General features: G+C 41.6%; 1 protein-coding gene and 1 long non-coding RNA gene across 2 annotated transcripts in view; both read right to left on the bottom strand.

Moving 5' to 3' along the window:
* SMARCA1 (SWI/SNF related, matrix associated, actin dependent regulator of chromatin, subfamily a, member 1) overlaps window positions 1-8,315 on the bottom strand; it is a 44,096-nt gene extending 35,781 nt beyond the window's left edge. The window contains exon 1 of the mRNA XM_060182641.1: window positions 7,971-8,315. Within this exon, the coding sequence (XP_060038624.1) occupies window positions 7,971-8,180 (210 nt within the window). The 5' untranslated portion in view covers window positions 8,181-8,315. The remainder of the gene's footprint in view (window positions 1-7,970) is intronic.
* Window positions 8,316-17,416: 9,101 nt separating this feature from the next.
* The window catches only part of LOC132535941 (uncharacterized), a 33,315-nt gene continuing 27,770 nt past the window's right edge, over window positions 17,417-22,961 (bottom strand). The window contains exon 3 of the long non-coding RNA XR_009547662.1: window positions 17,417-17,716. This is a non-coding gene — a long non-coding RNA (uncharacterized LOC132535941). The remainder of the gene's footprint in view (window positions 17,717-22,961) is intronic.

Here is a 22,961-nt window from a genome sequence, read left to right as displayed (position 1 = left end):
GCGCAGTGGGTTAAGCGCACATGGTCTAAAGTGCAAGAACCCACGTAAGGACCCGGGTTCAAGGCCCAGGCCCCCCACCCACAGGGGGGTCGCTTCACAGGCAGTGAAGCAGATCTGCAGGTGTTTTATCTTTCTCTCACCCTCTATGTCTTCCCGGCCTCTCTAGATTTCTCTCTGTCCTATCCAACAACAATGACAACAATAATAACAATAACGATACACAACAAGGGGAACAAAAGGGAAAAAATAGCCTCCAAGAGCAGTGGATTTGTAGTGTAGGCACTAAGCCCCAGTAATAACCCTGAAAGAAACAAAAAAAAGCACACTATCTTTTTTTTCCTGTCCCAATGAGAATATTTAGACTTTTACCAGTATACAACGTGATTGCTTATATTCAGAATAGGAGCATAGGACACATTCTCACTGTTTGAACTGGAAAAAAATGTTTTAAACTATATCACATAAATATTTTGCAGAAGCAGTTTCTCAGGGTGGGCTATTAACCGTTATCCTTTGCTATTGAAAAGGCTGTGACGTGGGGTCAGGGAAGCATCTCAGCATTAGAACACATAATTGTATATGCAAGTCTAGGCTCATTCCCTTGCACTACCAGAGCCCAGCGTCGTTCGGGTTGCTTTCTCCTCTCCCCTCCCCTCTGCCCCTCTCTTTTTCTCTTCTCTTTCTGTATCTCTCATTCTTTCACTCAAAGACCTTTTTTGTAAAAAATAAGGTTGTGATTTAGAAAAAAAAAAAAGTAAATACTGAAGTTATCTGGGATTTTGTTTTTAATTTAAGAAAGTATTAATTAACAAAACCATAGGGTAGGAGGGGTACAATTCCACACAATTCCCACCACGCATTCTCCATATCCCACCCCCTCTCCTGATAGCTTTCCCATTCTCTATCCCTCTGGGAACATGGACCCAGGGTCATTGTGGGTTGCAGAAGGTAGAAGGTCTGGCTTCTGTAATTGCTTCCCCGCTGAACATGGGCGTTGACTGGTCAGTCCATACTCCCAGTCTGCCTCTCTCTCTCTCCCCAGTAGGGTGGGTCTCTGGGTTATCTGGGATATTATCTTATATATCTACCCTCTGTAAAGACAAGTTTGTACCTGTAGATATTTATAAATAATAGATAAAATGCATCTTCTCACTTGAAAGAAATCAAGAAATGAAATAACAAGAAGAAATCTAGTCATTAATGCCAAAGCCATGAGTAATTCAGTTTTAATCGATTTTGCATGTGTTTGTAAAAACTAAAGCAGCTACATCCGTGTAATCATAGCTTTTTCTAACCTGTTTCTGAAAACGAGGACATATATCAACAGCAGAATATAACCTTAAGTAACGGAAAAGCATGGCTTCAATAGTTAATGAATACGTCTTTTAAGAGTAAATAAAATTTTAGTTTAGAGGAAATTATTTTTTATTTCTTAAATTTAAATTTATTTTTATTTATTTTGAGATAGAGACAGAGAAAAACTGAGAAGTTAGGAAGAGAAAGAGAAGAGAGACAGAAAGACACCTGTAGCGCTGCTTCACCGGTTGTGAAATCCGCCCCCCCCCATGAGGATTAGGGACTTGAACCAGGGTCCTTGTGAACTGTAATGTGTGCATTCAACTATGTGTGCTACCACCAGGCCCCATTAGAAGGAATTCTAAGATTATAGAGTTAGACCATTTTCCAGGAACTGCTTAAGAGCTCAAATCAGATATTGTTGAGTTATTGTTAAACAATGTTGAGGGAGTCAGGCAGTAGCGCAACGGGTTAAGCGCACGTGGCGCAAAGCGCTGGGACCAACGTGAGGATCCCAGTTCAAGCCTGTGGTTCCCCACCTGCAGGGGAGTCGCTACACAGGCGGTGAAGCAGGTCTGCAGGTGTCTATCTTTCTCTCCCCCTCTCTGTCTTCCCCTCCTCTCTCCATTTTCTCTCTGTCCGATCCAACAACGACGACATCAATAACAACAACAACAACAATAATAACTACAACAATAAAAACAAGGGCAACAAAAAGGAAATAAATATTTTTAAAATCTTTTAAAAGAAAAAAGAAAGAAAGAAACAATACTGAGGGGCTGGGCGTTAGCGTAGCGGGCTAAGCGCACATAGTAGGAAGGGCAAGGGCCAACATAAAAGTTGCAGGGGGCTCGCTTCGCAAGCGGTGAAGCAGATATGCAGGTGTCTATCTTTCTCTCCCCACCTCTGTCTTCTTCTCCTCCTCTCTCAACTTCTCTCTGTCCTATCCAACAACAACAGCAACAACAGGGGAAAAATGAACGCCAGGAGCAGTGGATTCTTAGTGCAGGCAAAGAGCCCCAGTGATAACCCTGGAGGCAAGAAAGAAAGGAAAGAATATTGATTTCTGTATATATCTCACATGTATATAGCATCTCATAAGTAAGTGTATATTATATATTTGGAATGTTTTTAATGTAATCCAGGCTATAAGAAAATGCAAAAATGCTAAAATTTTTCTGTTCACACTTTCAAACTGTCATATACAGTATAAATCCTGTTTTATTTTCATAGCAACAAGTAAAGGAAAATTGACTAACAAAACCCACACCTATCTCATTCCCTGAAAAGGTATAGAGTCTAGTTTGCAAGTTTCAAGACAGGGAAATCAACTTCACTTTATACATATATTTGTACATATAGCTCACTGACAGAAAACTTATGTTTTAGTATTAGAAAGACATTTTACTCATTGCTTTTTTTTGCTTACCTTGTAATAGAATATCATAAAGATATAATTTTATGCTAATTAAATTTCTATTCTTGAGCAGTTCTATTAAAAGCTGTGGGTAATTACTTAATTGGCACTATCTTCCATAACAGTTTTTAAAATACCTACATTCTAAACTTGCTCATTTGTATATGGATATAGTTTATTTGGTGGGGGGTTAAAAGCAGTTTATTGGGTAGATACAGAGAGGAAAGGTGGAGTTAAGAGGAGGGGCAAGCAAAAGTACACCTTCAGAGAGCTGGGGGAGGAGAAACAGGCCAAGAGAGAAAGATTCTGCCTACATATTTCAAAAATACAATTAAAGATAAATGATAATTAAGGCAATCTAATGAAGTCCTCATAAATTTTGTCACCTGGTAATCTATATGTTATGAGAATGAAGCATAAGGTCATCAAGAAACCTTGTCTTAATAACTATGACCTTTTCCATGGCTTTTTTCTTGACATTTCATTACCAAAAATACCAACTTCCATTTCCAAGATGGTAGATTATCCAACTGTCACTTAAACCAATAAAAACCAGAAGGTAAGCTGAAATACCTTTCCACAGTTAAATGTCACAACCAGTTTAGTATATCTCATCTATTTGATGCATCACGAGAGCTCCCCCATTTAAAGACTATTGTTTTATTTAATACATAATTCTAGCAAGTTTGATGGTGCGGCTTCCTGGATCACAGACAAAAAAAAAGAAACAGCAACTAGCACGGGAAAGACTACTAGAAGGCACAGTCAACAGCAAGAAGGAATGGCAAAAGTTCAAGACAAAAATAAATAAATAAATAAATAAATAAAAAGTATCCATCTCAAGAAACTGGAAAGAACAAATCAAATCAAACCAAAGAAAAGTAGAAGGGCATAAAAAAATGAAGTGTGAAAAGTTCAACATGGAAGATATGCCAGCTCTCCCTCAAAATGATCTGTGTATACAATAAACTAGTATTTAAGAGCTCAAGGGGGTGAGTGATGGCTCAGTCAGTACAGCACGCATGTTACTATGCACAAGGATGCAGGTTCAAGCCCCTGGCCCCCACCTTCAAGTACTGGGGGGTGCTTCATTAACAGTGGAGCAGTGTGCAGCTGTCTCTCTTCTTTCTCCTTTTCACTACCCCAATTTTTAAAAAAATATATTTATTTATTATGGAGAGAAAGGCAATGAAATATTAGGAGGGAGGGAACCAGGACTTTGCCCAGTTCTATTATAAGGTGACACCAGCGATTAAATGCAAAGCTTGCCTCTAGGGCCTCAGGCATGCAACTTGGTACTGACCTACCTCCTTGGCCTACTGTTTAAAATGTTATGAAGAAATTATAAAAGGGAGCAAAGAGATAGTGGACCCACTAGACTACAAGCCTTCCATGTGTGAGGACCTGGGCTCAAGACCCAGCTCCACATTGGAGCACCACGAACAATACCACAGAAGCTCCATGATTGGTGGAGGAGTGTTATAGAGTGTCTCTCTCTCTCTCTCTCCCTCCCTCTCTCTCTCTATCTATCTATCTATCTATCTCCATATTTCTCCCCCCTCTCTCTCTATATATATATATGTATTGTATCCTGCCCGCCACTAAGAAATAAAGTATGAAAAATTGTAACAGGAAAATCTCTCAGAGGTGTTATAACAGAACCTGAGTTCATCCTCCCACTCATGGAAAAAAATCAAGGATGTTTACAGCCATACCACCTTGAACACGCCCAAACACCTCTGAAAAAAATCAAGGGTGGGGTCAGGCAGTGGCACACTAGATTAAGCACACATAGTATGAAGATTCACTCGAGGATCCTAGCTGAAGCCCCCAGCTCCCTACCTGCAGGGGGATCGCTTCACAAGCAGTGAAGAAGGTTTGCAAGTGTCTTTTGGTCTCTCTCCCTATCTCCCCTCTTCCTCAATTTCTCTCTGCCCCATCCTATAAAATTTTTTAAAAATGGCCACTAGAAGCAGTGGATTCATAGTGGTTGCACAGAACCCCAGCAATAACCCTGGAGGCAAAAAAAATCAAAGGGATATGGGCAGTGAAGCACTTGGTAAAACACACATGCATTATCATGTTCAAGCCCCCACTCCCCACCTGAAGGGGGGGAAGCTTCATGAGTGGTAAAGCAGGCCTGCAGGTGTCTGTCTCTTCCCCTGTTTATCTCCCCCTTCCTTTTCAATTCATCTCTGTCCTATCAAGTTAAAGAAAGGGAAAAATCAAGTAAAATGATGTACCAACTAAAGGAGTAAATTTCTGAAAATTATTTATATATTTGTTGTTGTTTACATATTGTAAAGTGACAGGGAGAAATTGAGAGAAAAGGAGAGATAGAGAGCTAGAGAGAAAGAGCACTACTTCACCACTTATGAAGCTTTCCCCCTGCAGGTGGGGACTGTGGGGGTTGCTTGAATCTGGGTCCTTGCACAATGCAAATGTAAGTTCAACTAGATGCACCTGGCCCCAGATTTCAGAAAGTTCTTTTTTTAATTTTAATTTTATTTTATTTTACACCAGAACACTGCTCAATTCTGCTTTGTGGTGGGGCTGGGGATTGAACCTGGGACCTCAGAGCCTCAGGCTTGAAAGGCTTTTGCATAACCATTATGCTATCTTCCCAGCCCCAGAAAGTTCTTGTATCATCTATTTCCATATACTGAGTGGTCCACTGATAAGACTTTAGCACAATTTTTTTTTGTTTGCTTGTTTGTTTAGAACAACAGATGGGGCTCTCATTTCCGGAGGCCAGAGGATCTTCTCTAGGCATCTCTGCTGGCTTCTGGTATTTCCCTGGCTCACTAGAGTCTAGCACCCATCATCACATTTCTGATGAGGCCATAGAATTCTAGAATATTATCTAAGTCTTGGGTAACTGAAAAAAAAAATGACACAAACTGGAAATCTGACAATGCACTAACATACAAAAAAAAAAAAAAAACAGTGTAGCAGCTCAAGAAAGCTGCTCAATGGGTAGAGCTCAGGATTTGCAAACTTGATGTTCTGGGTTCTATCCCCCAGAACTGCATTGCTGCAGGTGGCGCTCTGGTCTATATGGTAGAGTCAGTCTACCTTAACCCCTCGCATAAAAATGACTCCTGGAGGCTGGGCAGTGGTGCATCAGGTTAAGCACACATGGAGTGAAGCGCTAGGACAGGCCTAAGGATCCTAGTTCGAGTCCCTGGCTCCCCACCCACAGGGGGGTCGCTTCATAGGCGGTGAAGCAGGTCTGCAGGTGTCTATTTTTCTCTGTCTTTCCCTCCTCTCTCGAGTTCTTTCTGTCTTATCCAACAAGGACAGCAATAACAACGATGATAAACAAGAAGGCAACAAAAGGGGAAAAAAATGGCCTCCAGGAACAGTGGATCCGATCCCGTAGTGCAGGCACTGAGTCCCTGCGATAACTCTGGAGGCAAAAAAAAAAAAAAAAAAAAGACTCCATAATGGGAGGGAGGGAGTTCAGACTGGTAGAGAACCAGCTTACATGCTTGAAGCCCGAGAGGATGTGGGTTGTCTCTCCAGCACTTCATGCCAGAACTAAGCAGTGCTCTGGTTCTCCCAGCATCACCCCCAATTCCTTCTCATAACTAATAAAACTTTAAAATCTGGAGGGGGGGTGGGAACTATTTTTGCTGTAACATTGTTTCCCTAGTCTAGGGAATAAAAGGCACCTAGAGAAACCTGCGGATGTTCCAACATATGATCGACACTTGACGGGTCATTATGTAGCTCGCCCAACTTTTACCAGCTGAACTGCGCTGCACAGGTCTTCAAATGCCTGCTGTTTTCTATGGTCTGCGCTGAGCACTAGAAGTCGTGTTTCTGTTCAGTCAACCCCATAACAGTAAAAAAGAAATAAATTTTTAAAAAGTCACCTAATCAAGAGCCAAATTTAAAACGACTCTAATTCTGCCCCCAAAGGTGTTAATTCCCTGCCAAAGCTTTTCTTTGGTCACACAACACCATTTAACAATAGAGACAAAGCCACTTGAGATCGCTAAAGCATGACTTTAATTACATACCATTTCAATTGCCACTATGCCTACTCAGAAACCGAAAACGTCCACCTGTGGACGATCCGTTTTCTAAGTGTATCCTGCAGCCCCAATCCTTATGTCCCATCCTAGTGCTAGCCCCATTTCTCAACTAGTCTTAACAGTTTTGCCAGCCATGTCTCGGTCCAGCCGACCTAATTTTTACTAAGACCACCCACATTTTCCTTCTATAGATATAAAATATGTATTATATATATACATAGATAGATAGATGTCGGAGTGGTAGCCTTAAATTTTTTTTCTTTTCTTAAACCTGCGTGTCCAGGAACCAGCAGCGCCCAATAGGGATGGGAGGCACGAGACTGGAAAGCTTTGGGGCCGCCTCGGGGAGCATTTGGGTGGCCCAGGAGTGAAATATTATACCGCTGGGACGGGGCAGGAGAGGGTGAGGGTGCACACCTTGGAGATTTCCTTGAGCCAGCGTCCAGGGTTCCTCAGTTTGAGGCTTAGATTGGGATGGGTGGGGGCAGGATGAGATGAGGGGCTCAACGCGAAGAGTTCATTTTCATGGGGTGTCAGCCCTCCCCCACAACCCCACACATTCTCGAGCAGAGACCAAAGGAACATGGGATGATTTTTATTATTATTTCTTTTTTTCCTGCCATCCAGAAAGCCCCACACTGGCCCGCAAAGATTTAAAAGTCGCTCCTTTTCGTCCTCCCGCCTCTGGAGAACTGGCACCTGGAAATTCAAATCTTCCAAAGCCAGCCCCACTCCCCTGCAACCCCCTTGTGCGTGAGTGTGGGATAGAAGGGCCCAGATTTCCCAGGCCCAGGCCAACGGGAAGATGGGGGGTTTAGGGAGGGAGAGAGCGAACCCGAAGAGAGGGAGGAGCAGAGGCTTTCCCTGCACCGCCCCCTCCCCCACTAAGAACCCCCCTCAGTTCCGGGAGGGCCCCACAATCAGGGGGAAGGGGGCTCCGCAGGCGCCCCCCCCCCCCCCCGCCAGCTCCAAGACGACCCTCGCCCGCCCGCCCCGCCCACGCCCCGCCCCCGGCCTCCAGGAGGCGCAAAGGAAAGGGGGAGGGGAACGAACCCCAGCAGCCCGCCACCCTTCTGGGCGGCCCCCGCGCCCGCGCTGGGCCAGTCCAGCCTAGCTCTGGGGGACCTGCTAGCGCCGTGCGGTCGGTGTCCGGGACCCCCGGGGAGCCCGGACCTGGGTCTGCCCGCTGCACACACACACACCCCCTTCTTATTCACCTCCTTCTTCTCGCCCTTCTCAGGGGCCAGGGCGGCCGCTCCCTTCTTCTCCTCCTCTTCTTCTACCTCTTTTTCCTCCTTCTCCTTCTCCTCCTCCACTTCCCTCGAGGCAGACGGCCCCGGCTGCTCGTCCTCTCCCACCCTGGCCGTGGCGGGTGCATCAGCAGCTGCCACGGTGGCTGCCACCACGGCGGCAGCGTCCGGCTCCATGGCGTTGGAGCAGGCACGGGGAGGGGGCTGAAGAGCCGGACTGGGGTTCTGGGGAGGCGGCGGCTGCCCTGCCAGGAGCTCGACGCAGCGCAGCGCGGCTGGGGAAGGGACTCACTCTGCTTCCACCCCCTTCGCTCGGCCCCCCTTCTTTAAATAACCCTCAACCCTGCCCCACTTCCGTCCACCCACCCTACGTCATGGCCTCCCCCCCACTCTGGTACCCTCCCCCCTCCCTCCACCCCATCCCCCCAACGATCGCGAGACTCCCCTTCCCCACCCAGAGCCGGAGCCGGCCCCACACGACCAACTGTTGCCAGAGAGTGGGGAACCAAGAGGAATGGAAGCGGGCCACCTAAGAAAAAAAGATCCCCTTTCCCACACGCCCCTAACAGTCAAGTCAGCCAGAGCACCCTTTCTCACACGTGTGCAGAAGGTACCTTCCCGCCCCCTTAACTCTGTTCTTTTCTACCTCAGTATGCTTTCCCCTTCTGGCACAAAGAACTTTTCTAACTGGACAGTAGAATGTCTTTCTCACTGTGGGTAAAGCTCAAGCCCTCTGAAGAGACTGCCCTTTCTTGGGTTCCTAAAAAGGGTGGTGATATTGCCACCTTGGTACGTTCTGCAGAAGAACTCCTTGAATCCCTTGATTGAAAACTGCAATCTTTGACTTAAACATCTGGGTTTATGTCTACTTGCTCTATTATTCCACTCAGGCGCTTCTTGGTTGATCACTGAACCGACACCCATTAATCTGTTAATTGGGGGAGGGGGGCAAGGGCAGGGTCTTCTCAGAACCTAGGACAACTTATGATAGATAACTAATATTGTTTATTGAAGCGAATTCATGTAATGTGGTGTTCCTGTCCTATTCGTAACCCTGCTGTTACTTACTAATAAGTCAACACCAATAAGGATGCCTGCTATGGACACAGAAATATTTCCTGGGGGCCAGGTGGTAGCGCAGCGGGTTAAGTGCACTTGGCACAAAGTGCAAGGACCCGCTTAAGAATCCCAGTTTGAGCCTCAGGCTCCCCACCTGCAGGAGGGTGGCTTCACAAGTGATGAAGCATACCTGCAGGTATCTTTTTCTCCCCCTCTCTGGCTTCCCTTCCTCTCTCAATTTCTCTCTGTCCTATCCAACAACAAAAACAGCAATAACAACAACCACAAGGGAAACAAAATGGAAAAGATGGCCTCCAGGAGCAGTGGATTCATAGAGCAGGAACTGAGCCCCAGCGATAACCCTGAAGGCAAAAAAAAAAAAAAATCTCACTAAATATTGTTTCTAATTCACCTCACCATTAACTGTCATCAGTGGCAGGGGAATTTACAGTCTTGATCTTACATTTTCCTCATTACGAAAGAGACAGAGAACAAAACAAGTGGAAACCAACACCAAGTACCAATCACAACATCTACTTCCAATGTGAAGCACATACTTTCCAAGTTGTGAAGAAATCATGATGACTTTCCCTAGACACACTTTTCCTAAATTCCAATCTGAAACAAAGCATGATGTCTGCGGCTAAGTCTATTATTCATTTTCTTCTCTAGAGAATCCAGTCCCCAAAATTCTTCTTTGTTTTTAATCTGTGGCTTCTTCATAGGCAAAGACCTTGTGTCATTTTACTATTCCTGGTCATTTATACCTTAGTGTGAATAAATGTGACATCTTGCCCAGGATCTGCTTCTGAATGGAGAACAAAGAAGCAAAGAGCAAGACACTTGTACTTGAGAAAGATGCCACTGAGTGGGGAAAGAAGAGGCTGATGGTGCTGGTTTGGCTCTGATTTTGTTTTCATTTCATTGTTTCCTTTCCAATGCCTTGCCATTTTCCCACTGTGTCCATGTGTCTTAGCCTGAATTTCACATGTGCACTATCCAGTGGCCATGGGGAGTCTCAGTGTAAAGTAAACATAGCTCATATGTCTGAAGCATTGACCTTTCTCAAACAGTAGAACAGAATTAAGTCACTGAGCTAATCTTTGGAAACATGGATTGTCCTGCTCATCTCCAAACCAAAACTCGATATTTCACAGAGAGAACTTTCCCATTCCCCACTATCTGTTCAGTCTCCTCAAACCAGAAGGGTTTCGTGGTGGGAAATTCAAGAAGCCTTGCACTGAGAAAGAATAATGATACAACTCATGTGTCCACCTGGCATGAGGAAAAGACCCTCCCAGAAGAGGACAGTGGAAGATTTCTTTTTTTCTTTCTTTCTTTTCTTTTCTTTTTTTTTTCAAAAAACTACAGCAATAGGATAGAATTACCCTTTCATTGCCTAGAACTTCAAAGGAGAGCAGCTCAAGAAATACTTGGATGTTGATGTGTTCCTACTTGCAAAGAAACTTAGTTCAGTTGTTTCTGCTTATTGCCAATGCACAGTTTTTCATTAGAGCATGAGCTAAATGCACTTTTGAGAGAAAATCTGGGAGACTTGTGTCCCTTTCTAACACTTTTTCTGTATGAATGTGTGTTCCCACTTGCAAAGAAAACCAATTTAGAAATTAATATGGGGGAACAGAACATATTTGTGTATTGGCAATTTTCCATGTGTGCAGAAATTGAGCCTCTTTCTCAAGATGACACCACAGAAAGTGCTACAAGTGTATGGATTTGGCCAGAGAGGTCAATGTTTAGTCAACAGACCTTGCTGCAGGATTCCTGTAAATATTGCCCTTTGCCTTGTGGCAACAGCTGCTATTTACAGAGAACATGCTATTCTTATGTGCAAATCTGCCTGAAATTCATTATCTGTAGACTTTGTTCAACAGCAATCACCTCCTTTCTGGTCCTACTCAACACCTTACTCTATCTACTACAACTTTTCCCTGGTATGTTCCTTCCTTTGAAACAGTTTTTAATAGCTCTACTTCATTGAACTTGGAGAACAAAGAAAGCTCTTGTAAAGAATCTTGGGGTTCTGTCTGGGAACTTCTAAATGAACTCTTGCCCACCAAACATTTTGGCAAATTGTGGGAATTGTGAAGGCCATCCAATAGACATCTGAGTGTAGTCTAGTTTGTTTAGTAACTGCTGGACTGTGTGTCCAGTAGGGTGGTGTTATGTAAAAGTTCATGAATCCAAGGTCAAGGGCTTGGTGTTTCATCTCCTACCTTGTATCTAAAATGAATTTTTGAAACCATACTGCGACTTTAAATCACACTTCGCTCCCTCTGGTAGATGTTCTTCAGAAAGACAAAGGATTCTATTCTCAGTATCTTCTTCCTCCACTGTAGTAACTATTTTTGTTCATATCAGGAAGTTCCCACCATTATTCTTAAAAAAAAACACTGGTGATAGTGGCATTTTTGAAAAGGCAGTGTTTTTCCCCCACCCTGACTGCCCTGTAAATTGAGGAAAAGATTACTGGTAATAGCTAGCATGTATCTGTATATTATCATTTCTTGAACTACCACTATTGCATCAGGCACTGTACTAGGCACCTAACATGTGACATTGGTAATCCTTCTGGTGGTTTTATGCAGTAAATATTATTATCCCTATTTTACAGAGCAGAAGACAGCAACTGAGAGAGGCTAACTCATTCATCTAAGGTTCCACAGTGAAAGTAGACAAATTCAAATTGCAGACTGCCTGACTCCAAACTACATCCTTGCACTTTACCTTTATTAAGTACCTTGTTCTTTACAGAGTTTTTCCCTTGACAGTACTGAGTGTACTGAGCAAATGACTGAAAAATCTTTCTGCCACCTGTTATTGTGTCCCCTCTGGGTTTATGAGAAGACACTGTTATTCTTTTTTTTGCCTCCAGGGCCATTTCTGGGGCTTGGTGCCTGCACCACGAATCCACTGCTCCTGGAGGCTATTTTTCCCTTTTGTTGCCCTTGTTGTTTATTGTTGCTGCTGTTATTATTGTTGTTGTCATTGCTGTCATTGTTGTTGGATAGGACAAAAAGAAATCGAGAAAGGAGGGGAAGACAGAGAGGGAGAGAGAAAGATAGACACCTACAGACCGGCTTCATGAAGTAAAATGACTCCCCTGCAGGTAGGGAGCTGGGGGCTCGAACCGGGATCCTTATGCCGGTCCTTGGGCTTTGCACCATGTGCGCTTAACCAGCTGCACTGCCGCCCAGCCCCCTAACACTGCCATTCTTAAAACCTTGGTAGTAGACACAGTTAGATAATTTCTTTTGTTCTACCTGAAAGTTGTTGTAAGGTGGGAGCTGAATGGGGGGAAAAAAGTGAGATGCTTGCATGTAGCTGAAATATATTCTTGGTTAAGTAATGGCACTCAGGGCAGTTAGTGTTCAGAAAGTGGGAACACCTAACAGGAACAACTTAGATATCTAAAAAGGGATGTTGACAGAACACTGCACAGCAATTTGTAAATGGAAGACTTTACAGCCATTATAATGATTATGTGACTACATATGTTGACACAGAAATATGTTCCTTATATACTACTGAGTGCAAAAAAGAAAGCTTTATTTATTTATTTATTTATTTATTTATTTATTGAAAGAGGGAGAGATAGCGAGAGAACCAGAGCATCACCTTGGCACATGGGATGCCCTGAGTTTAACTTGTGACCTCATGCTTGAGAGTCTAAGGCTTAATCTTAATCCACTGTGTTGATTCCCAGGTCCTAGAAAGTATTATTTTCATGTACCTGTTGACCATGTAAATGTCTTCTTTGGTAAATAGTCTTTTTAGAATTTCTGCCCACTTCTGATTTTATTGTTTAGGATTTAATTATTGTTGTTACTGACAGTTATGAGTTGTTACATATTGTGCCTATTAACATCTTGTCAGACATAAAATGTAAAGAAAATGCCTTCCATTCAGTTGGTTGCATTTTCACTTTCATGGTGGTGTCTTGCTGTACAGACACTTTTTAGTTTAATGTGATACCGTTTGCTTTCTGTTAGTTTTGTCTCCATTTCCATTGACATTAAGTACCCCCAAAAGACCTCAGATTCTAATATCATGGAAAATATCACCTATCCTTTTTCCTTTAAAAAAATCATTTCATTGAGGGGTTAACGGTATATTCAGTTGATGAAATACCGGTATGATTTCTCATCTCACTGGGATATGTATCTGCAACGTGTTCTCACCCCCAACTAAGTTGTTTCCCACCATCATGCACCAAGACACCAACCCCACCCCACCTCAGCCTCCACCCTTCCCCTCTTTCCTCAGAGTTCTTTGCTTGGGTGCAATACATCACACCTAGTCAAAATTTTACTTTATTTTTTCTCTTTCTGTTCTTGTTTCTTAAGCTCTGCCTATGAGTGAGATCATCTCATGAATACGCCTTCTCTTTCTAACATGATTCCTTGGAGTTCCATTCAAGATGAGGTGAAGGATTTGGCATCATACTTTTTAACAGCTGAATAGTATCCCATTGTGTATATATGACACACCTTTCTAAAACTCTCGTTTGTCTTTGAGTATTTGGGTTGCTTCCAAGTTTTGGCTATCACAAATTGTGCTGCTATAAGTCTAAGAGTACAACCAGATCTTTTAGAATAGGTGAACTTGCCTCCTTTGGATATATCACTAGGAGAGGAACTGTCTGATCATAGGGTAGGTCCATTTCTAGAGTTCTAATAAATTTCCAGACTATTTTCCACAAGAGTTGGACTGATTTTCATTCCCTCTAGCAGTGTGGAAGGGTTCCTCCTACCCGCCCCCCCCCCCAGTCCTCTCCAATTGTCATTTCTGTTCGACTCTGTGGCGTTCTCACAGGTGTATAGTGGTATCTCTTTTTTTAATGCCCATTTCTTTTATAATCAGCTATTTTGAGCGGTTTTCTCTATGTCTGTTTTCCCTTTGGATTTCTTCTTTGGTGGAAACTGTCTATGCCTTCTCCTTAATCTTAATGGTTTATGTTTTATTTTTTAATATTTATGTATTCCCGTTGCCCCTGTTGTTTTATTGTTATAGTTATTATTGTTGTTGATGTCATCGATGTTGGATAGGACAGAGAGAAATGGAGAGAGGAGGCGAAGACAGAGAGGGGAAGAGAAAGATAGACACCTGCAGACCTGCTTCACCACCTGTGACGCTACTCCCCTGCAGGTGGGGAGCCGGGGGCTCAAACTGGGATCCTTACGCAGGTCCTTGCGCTTTGTGCCACATGCGCTTAACCCGCTACACTACCACCCGAATCCCATTTGTTTTATTTTGTTGCTGAGTTTGATGAGTTCTTTATGTATTCTGGTTATTATCCCTTTGTTAAATGGTGTGTAGATGTCTTATCCCACTACATAGGGAGCCTTTCTGATTTGGTAGTGGTTCCTTTTGCTGTACAGAAACGTTTTTTATTTTGATATAAACCCATTGGTTTATCTGTTTGTTTCTTTCCTAACTGTTGGACTTGAGTCATCAAAGATGTCTCTCTCTATCTCTCTCTCTTAGTGATTTAATATTGAATTGCAAAATTACATGATAATAGGGGTACAACTCTGTACCATTGCCACCACCAGAGTTCTGGATCCCCAGTCCCTCCATTGTAAGCTACAGCAGTTCTCCCAAGGTTGCAGATATGGGTTATCTACTACTTCTACAACTGTCTGTCTATATTTGCCTTTCTTTTTTTAGGTCTCATCTTTGCTCCCTTTCCAAATCATACATACATCCAAATGTCCCTCCCTTTTTCCTCCTCTGTCTCTGGTTTCTGATGGAGTGGCAGTTCCAAGCCCTCTGGTCATTTTCCCCCTATAACTTCTCCCCTAATGGGAGTATGGATCAAAATTATTTCTGGGGTGTGGAAGGTGGGAGTTCTGGCTTCTGTAATTGCTTTCCCACTGCACATGGGTGTTGGCAGGTCAACCTATATCCCCAGTCTCCATCTTCCCCCAGTGGTGTAGGGCTCTGGAGAGGTGAGGTTCCAGGACACATTGGTGAGGTCGTCTGCCTAGGGAAGGTAGGATAGAATTATGATAGTGTCTGCAATTTAGTAGCTGAAAGACAGCAAGATATAAAGCGGGACAAAACAATTAGTGAACACGAGAAAAAAAAAGAGTAGAATAAATGAGAGCAGGGATCTTAGGGTGGAAAGAAGCTAGGAAGTCCATTTTAGGCATGTTTCCAGGGGCCCATGACTATGATAGTTTTTGTTTGAGTTTGATAGCTAACACGGAATTGGACAAACATATTGCCTGAGAAGATGGTGTCAGAGTAAAGAAAAGAGACAAAGTTGTATTGGGGCAGAGAGTAGCCTTCAGTCTTGGAAAAAAAAAAAACTTTGAGTAAAATTAACTGTTTACCCCATCCAGCTGACCCAGGGCCTTAATATATATATATATTTAGCACAAGAGCCTGTGTGACCTCTGAGTCCTTATTGGTCTGAGCTTGCAATTCGTAGCCACAGCTGGGAACATTGCAGGCTGCACTCATTCAAGGACCAGTCTTCATCAACTGGCAGGGCAGGATACTCCAGCCTACCTTCGGAGACAGGGGCACTCTCTACCATTGCTGCTTTATGGTGAGAGAAAGTGGACCAAAATTATTTATGAGGTGAAGAAAGTGTCAGTTCTGGCTTATGTAATTGCTTCTCTGTTGGAGATGGATGTTGGCAGGTCAATCCAAACCCCCAACCTGTTTCTATTTTCTTCCTAGTGAGGTAGGGCTCTGGAGACATGACACTTTGGGATATATTATTCCATCCTTATTTCTTTTTTTATTTTTAATTAATCAATTTATTTATTCATTTGATAAAACGGAGAAATTGAGTGGCGGAAGAGATGACAGAAAGGGAGAGAGAAAGAAAGACACCTGTGACACTGCTTCACTGCTAGTAAAGTTTTCCCTCCAGCAAGTGGAGACTAGGGGTTTGAACCTGGGTCCTTGAGCATTGTAATATATGCATTAAATCAGCTGTGCCACCATCCAACCCCAACCTACTTTTCTCCTAAGAGTTCACATCAGGACAAAGACTGGTTTATCACATCAATCTAACTAAATATTGAGTGATTTGGTAGAGTTGATAAAAGTATCAACTCACAAATTCAGGGACACACAATTTCAACTGAGTCTGCTTTTAAACCTCTGTTGCTCCAAGTAGCATAAAACATAATCTCAATTTAAGCTAAATTTTAACTGATACAAGTAGGAATGTATTTCATCTTCAGTTTTCTTCTGTCTACCCTGGAACCCCCTGAGAGATACACTGTCATGTGTGACCTTAATTGTCTCTCCTTCACAGATATTCACATTCCACACAGATCTCAGCTGCACTTAGATCATTGCTAGATCTGCTCAACTTGACCCTGAGCTTAAATTTTCTCAGGTTCCCACATGGCGATACAGAAAGCATTTTCTTTTCCCCATACCTTGCCAGAGTCCAAGAAATTAAGAGACCATCTCAACTTTTAATTTAAAATTAGTAATTTTGTTATAACTTATTTTGTTTTTACAATATATTACTATAATAACCAAAATTGTACTCCTGTAACTAAAATGTGTTTTTTAAAACTATTTATTTATTCCCTTTTGTTGCCCTTGTTTTTTTATTGTAGTTATTATTGTTGTTGTTGGATAAGACAGTGAAAAATGGAGAGAGGAGGGGAAAACAGAGGGGAGAGACACCTGTAGACTTGCTTCACTGCTTGTGAAGCGACTTCCCTACAGGTGGGGAGCCAAGGGCTCGAACTGGAATCTTTACTCCAGTCCTTGCGCTTTGTGCCACCTGCGCTTAACCCACTGTGCTACTGCCCAACTCCCACTAAAATGTGTTTTAGGGAGGGGGTAGATAGCATAATGATTATGCAAAGAGACTCTCAAGCCTGAGACTCTGAAGTCCCAGGTTCAATCCCCCACACCACAATAAGCCAAAGCTGTGCAGTGCTCTGATATTTGCCTCTGTGTCTTTCTCTCTCTGTATCTCTCACAAAAAAATTAAGTAAATAAAATACAAAAAAAATTTTAAATGTGTTTTAAAAATAAGATTAGACTTTCTGAATTTATTCAGTAACAAGGAATCTTGGCCCAGGGCTTTAATGCCTTTTTTTTTTTTTTTTTTTTTTTTGCCTACCATGTTTATCACTAGGACTCGGTGCCTGCACCATAAATCCATTGCTCTTGGCAGCCATCTTTTTTTCTTTTTTTTTCTTTTTTACCATTTTTGTTCTTATTGTTGTTGGCTAGGACAGGGAGAAATTGAGAGAGATGGGGAAGACAGAGAGGGTGAGAGAAAAATAGACACCTACAGACCTGCTTCACCACTTGTGGGTGGAGAGCCTGGGGCTCGAACCAGGATCTTTGCACCAGGATCTTTGCATCTTGTGCTTAGTACTGTGTGCACTTAACTTGATGCGCTACTGCCTAGCCCACTCACTACTGCCTGGCCCATTCACTGATGACATTTTATTGATTGGTTTATCACTAATTTATGATACTACAAGATTTCAGTGGTACAGTGTCACCCCTCTATATGTATAAGACTCATCATACTCTATATGTACACAACAAAATCCTACTCAGAAGCAGAGCTCCAGTACACATTGATGGGGTTGTCTGTCCAGGGAAGTCTGGTCAGCATCTTGCTGGCATCCGGAACCTGGTGGCTGAAAAGAGAATTAACATACAAAGCCAAACAAATTGTTGAACAATCATGGACCTAAAGACTGGAATAGTGCAGATGAAGTGTTAGGGGTATTCCCTGCATGCTCTTGTGTACTTCTGCTTTCAGGTATATATTTTTCCCCTAGTTTATGGGAATGGGTGAACCTATGCTCTATCTCAGGGGAAGGGTGAATTTTTAATTAAATGTGACTTATTGTATCAGAGCCAAAAATTCTAAAGGAGGAAGGTAAGAGAGGGTTGAGAGGGAAGTGAAGAGCCAACAAACTAGCTCACTTGGATAGTATGCTGCTTTGCTATATGTGTAACCCAGGTTTAAGCCTGGTCCTCATCACATTGAATAAAGTTTCAATGCTGTTTTCTCTCTCTCTCTCTCTCTCTCTCTCTCTCTCTCTCTCTCGCCCACCCTCCCTCCCACCCTCTTTCCCTTCCTTGCTCCCTCTCTGTCTCTATCAAAACCAAAAGGAAAGGGAAGGGAAGGGAAGGGAAGGGAAGGGAAGGGAAGGGAAGGGAAGGGAAGGGAAGGGAAGGGAAGGGAAGGGAAGGGAAGGGTGAGAATAAGGTGACATGTTGATAGAGAGAGGGCATCTACTAACACCTATAGTCAGTGGGACTGATTTCCAGATTTCTTCCAGCTTACTGTTTGCATAGAGGAGTGCCACTGATTTTTGTAAATTGTAGCTTGCAACATTTCTATATTGCTTAATAATTTCCAAGAGTTTGCCACTGAATTCTTTTGGATTTTCTCTGTATACTATCATATCATCTGCAAATAGTGGCACTTTTACTTCTTTTCTTCCTATCTTAATCTTTTTAATTTCTTTCTCTTGTCTCATTGCTATGGCTATGACTTCAAAGATTATGTTGAATAGTAGTGTTGACCATGGGCAGCACTATCTTGCTCCTGAACAGAGAGGGGAAAGCTTTAGGTATCTCACCATTGAGTGTAATGGTAGTTGTAACTTTGCTGTATACGAACTCAGCTACCTTGAGGAATTTTCTATGTATCCCTATTTTTAATGTTTTGATCATGAAATGATATTGAATCTTATTAAAGACTTTCTTTGCATCTAGTGAACTACTTGTGTAATTTAATGCTTTCCCTTTGTTGATGTGGTGCAACACATTTATTGATTTGTATATATTGAACCAGCATTGCATCAATAGGATAAATCTCACTTAATCATGATGTACATTTTAATGTGCTTTTATCTGGTTTTCTAGAATTTTATTCAATATCTTAGCATCAGGAATGTTGGTCTCTTTTCCTTTTGTGTGTGTCTGTTTTTGCCATCAAGGTGATGTTGGACTCATGTGAGTTTGGTAGGGTGTATCCCTGTGTCCTTGATTTTTTTTTAAGAGCTTGTAAATTATAGATAGTAGCTTTTCTATAAAAGTTTTGTAAAATAATCGGGGCCTGGATTTTTGTTCTTGGGGAGGTTTTTTTTTTTTATGACAGACTCATTTTCTTTGGTTGTGGCTGTTCCATTCCTGTTTTCAGATTCCTCCTTACTCACTACAGGGAGAAAATATAATCTTTTTCCAGGTTCTCTAGTTTGGTGGCGTATAGTTGTTTGTAGAAACCTCACATGGTACTTTGGATTTCTGTAGTGTCTTATTGTGGTATCTCTCCTTTCATTTTCAATACAATTTATCATTTTTATCCTTATATTTTATGGCCTTAGGTGTTATATACATGACTTTATTATTTTTTATTTGGGGTAATGTTTTACAGTATAGTCTTTAACACATAGGTACAACTTCTCATCTCCCCAGTGTGTCTTCATCCTATCCTTTCTCCTTTTCCATAAGCCTTTGCTTTGATGCAATATGCCACACCCAGCCCAAGTTTCACTTTATGTTTTCCTTTACTGTCCTTAATTCCTAAATTCTATCTGAAAATCAGATCATTCAGTATTGGTCTTTCTCTTTCTGGCTTGTCTAACTCAACTTAATATCCTCAAGTTCTGACCAAGATATTGCAAAGGTGATGGTCTCATCATTTTAAACAGCCATATAGTACTTAATTGGATATATGTGCCACAACTTTCTTAGTCAATCATTTGGTGTGAGGCATCTGGGTTGCTTCCAGGTTTGCACTATCACAAACTGTACTGCTATGAATATAGGTGTGCATATGTCTTTGCAGCTAGGTGTTGTTATTTTCATTGAATATATCTCCAGAAAAAGGTTTGCTGGGTCATAAGATAAGTCAATTTCTAGTGTTCAGATTAATTTCTAGACCATTTTCCACAGGGTTTGGACCACTTTAAATCCCTGCCAGCAATGTAGGATAGTCCTTTGCCCCATATCTTCTCTAACTGTTGGTGTTTCTGTCTTTTCTAATGTATGTCATTCTTACAGGTGTGAAGTGGTATCTTGTTGTTTTTTAGCTGTATTTCCCTGATAATAAGTGACTCTAACGATTCTTTCATATGCCTGTTGGCCCTTTGATCTCCTCCTTATAGAAGATTCTGCCCATCCTAGACCTCAAATAAATCCCTCTTTCAACAGTTACCAGTCATCTCTATCAGGAACAACAAAATAGACCCATTTGTGAGCCCGCCATAGGACCTTGCCCTCAACTTGGATCAACAATGGTAGAGAATGGTCGATCCTCCGAAGGGAGGAAGGACAACATACTCTATGCTACATCTGAGGAAGATGGGTCAATATTTGGGCAGCTTGGAACGTTCCTACTCATGACCACAGAATGTGAGCTCAGATCTGCAGGGATGCAGAGGTCACATAGGCTCCTAAGCTGAATATGGGCCCCAGACCAAATCAAATCGATGGGGTTTACAGTCAACAATATTTATACCCCTTTTCCATATTAGGGAGCTACTCTCTTCCCTGATCCAGCTTTCTGTTCATTTTCCAGCCATGATATCATCTCACCAGACAATAACTTGGATCCACCTGCATATCAGATTTCAGGCTCAGGGGAAAAAAAAGAAAGAAAAAGAGAAAAACAACTAGTATAGCTACAGGCCCTTTGGAATATAACTAAAATATGCCTACTAGCTATCTACAAAATGGACACCCCTCCAACTCTTCATCTGCACTATTCCAACCTTTAGGTTCATGATTTTTCAGCAATTTGTTTGGCTTTGTATGTTAACTTCTATATGTGACTAGCCATTCAACCCAAACTCACTTGGTAAATAGATTTCTCATTCTCCACTGTATGTGTTTGACTCCTGTATCATAAATCATCTATCAATATATGTTCAAGTTTATTTCCAGGTTCTCAGTTCTGTTATGGCTCTGTCTTATTTCAATATCATACTATTTCTTTTTTATTTTATTTATTTTATTTTTTATTTTTTTAATTATTTATTTTCCCTTTTGTTGCCCTTGTTGTTTTGTTGTTGTAGTTATTATTATTGTTGATGTCATTATTGTTGGATAGGACAGAGAGAAATGGAGAGAGGAGGGGAAGTCAGAGAGGAGGAGAGACAGATAGACACCTGCAGACCTGTTTCACCTCCTGTGAAGTGACTCCCCTGCAGGTAGGAAGCAGGATCCTTACCCAGGTCCTTGAGCTTTGTACCACTTGCACTTAACCCGCTTTGTTACCGCCTGACCCCCTATTTATTTTATTTTTATGAAAGAGAGATATCAGAGCACTGCTCAGCTCTGGCTTTTGGTGATGCTGAGAACTGAACGTGAGACCACAGAGCCTCAGTCATGAAAGTCTTTTGCATAATGCTGTATCCCCAGCCCCACTTTACTTTTTTTCTTTGTTGTATAGTTTGAAGTTGGGTCTGGGAGCTTAATACCTCTACATTTCATCTTGTATTCTTTTTTTTCTTTCTCAAGAGTGCTTTCGTATCACAGCCTGATACAAAATTTTTGAAGTGTGAGACAATCCTCCTAAAATGTATGTAGTTTCATAAACTGGAGGAAAATAAACTCTTTTAAAAGGCCAGAAAGAAATAGAATGTTACTATTTTTGCAAAAATAAAACTGTTTACATAGTTTCCCACAAAAGAGAAATGAGAAAGACCATAAGGTTCTACTCCAAATGTTAACAGTAGTTACAGCAAGCTGGTGAAATTATTATGGGTAAATTCTTGCTTATTTTTGCTCTTCTATAACTCCTAATTTTCCTCAGTGAAAGCGTGTATGCTTATACAGTAAATAAATAAATAACATTTTAAGAAAAATTGAAAAAAAAATGTTCAAACAGGACAGGTTGAAATCATCTCTAAGAGAAGGAGCAGGTGTTCATAGATAGGGTGAGTCAAAAAGGAAAATTTAACAAAAGTCATACTGAAGAGACAGTGCAGCTATTTAATTATAATGTACCCAAAGAAGCAAAAATTATTATTCTGTCTACAGTAATAAAATCTGGTTAAAGAAATGTTTTGAGGTTATCATTTTGGGTTGCAAATGACCTCTGTAATTTTCAAAATCATCACGCAAAAACTAGCTCCAGAAAAAAAAATAAGAGAGCAGATTTTGCTAATATTTCCCACTGTGAAATCCAACACATCCATGCATGCCCTAAGACAGGAAACATTTGCTAAATGTTCTGAACTGAGTTGGCTGAAAGAAAATGGTGAGTATGATACACGGCCGAGAAACAGTTTTTACCAGCGTGGATTCTAGATTTAGAAAGAGCTAAATAGTAAAGACTTATTTAATAATAAATACTAAATAACCAGACTCTCAGTGAAATAGTTTTCTTAGATAGTGTGCTGCTTTGGAGGCTGGAGCCTGGTGCTTACCACACTGAAGGAAGCTTCAGTGTTTGTGGTCTCATTGACTCTCAATCTGCCTCTCTGTCTCTACCTAAAAAAATAAATAAATAAAAGTTCTACCAGATTACTTAAGCTCCCCAAGTATGAGATTTTCATCCTTTAATGTATATGTAAACCATTTAGAAAAAAAAGAATAAATAAATAAAACATTTACAATAGTCTTGGCATATAATATTCATGCAATGGATGGTGGTTAGCAAAAAGGAAAGGGGGAAAAGAAGTTATGATTTAGGCTCCAGATAAGGAGTTAAGTAAAAAGTCAGGATATGAGAAAGTCAACCCTAGATGACTAGAAAAAAAGGTATGGGACATATACTTAATGGAGTACTACTCAACAATAAAAAGAAGATTTTACATCCTTTGGGAACTCGAGAACATTATGCTTAATGAAGTAAGCAAGGAAGTAAAGGAAAACCACAGGATGGTTTCACTCATATGTGGAATGTAAAGAACTGAACACATA

Source organism: Erinaceus europaeus, chromosome X (genome assembly GCF_950295315.1).
Source record: "Erinaceus europaeus chromosome X, mEriEur2.1, whole genome shotgun sequence".
Classification (NCBI taxonomy): Eukaryota; Metazoa; Chordata; class Mammalia; order Eulipotyphla; family Erinaceidae; genus Erinaceus; species Erinaceus europaeus.
This window is presented reverse-complemented; position numbering and strand designations above follow the sequence as displayed.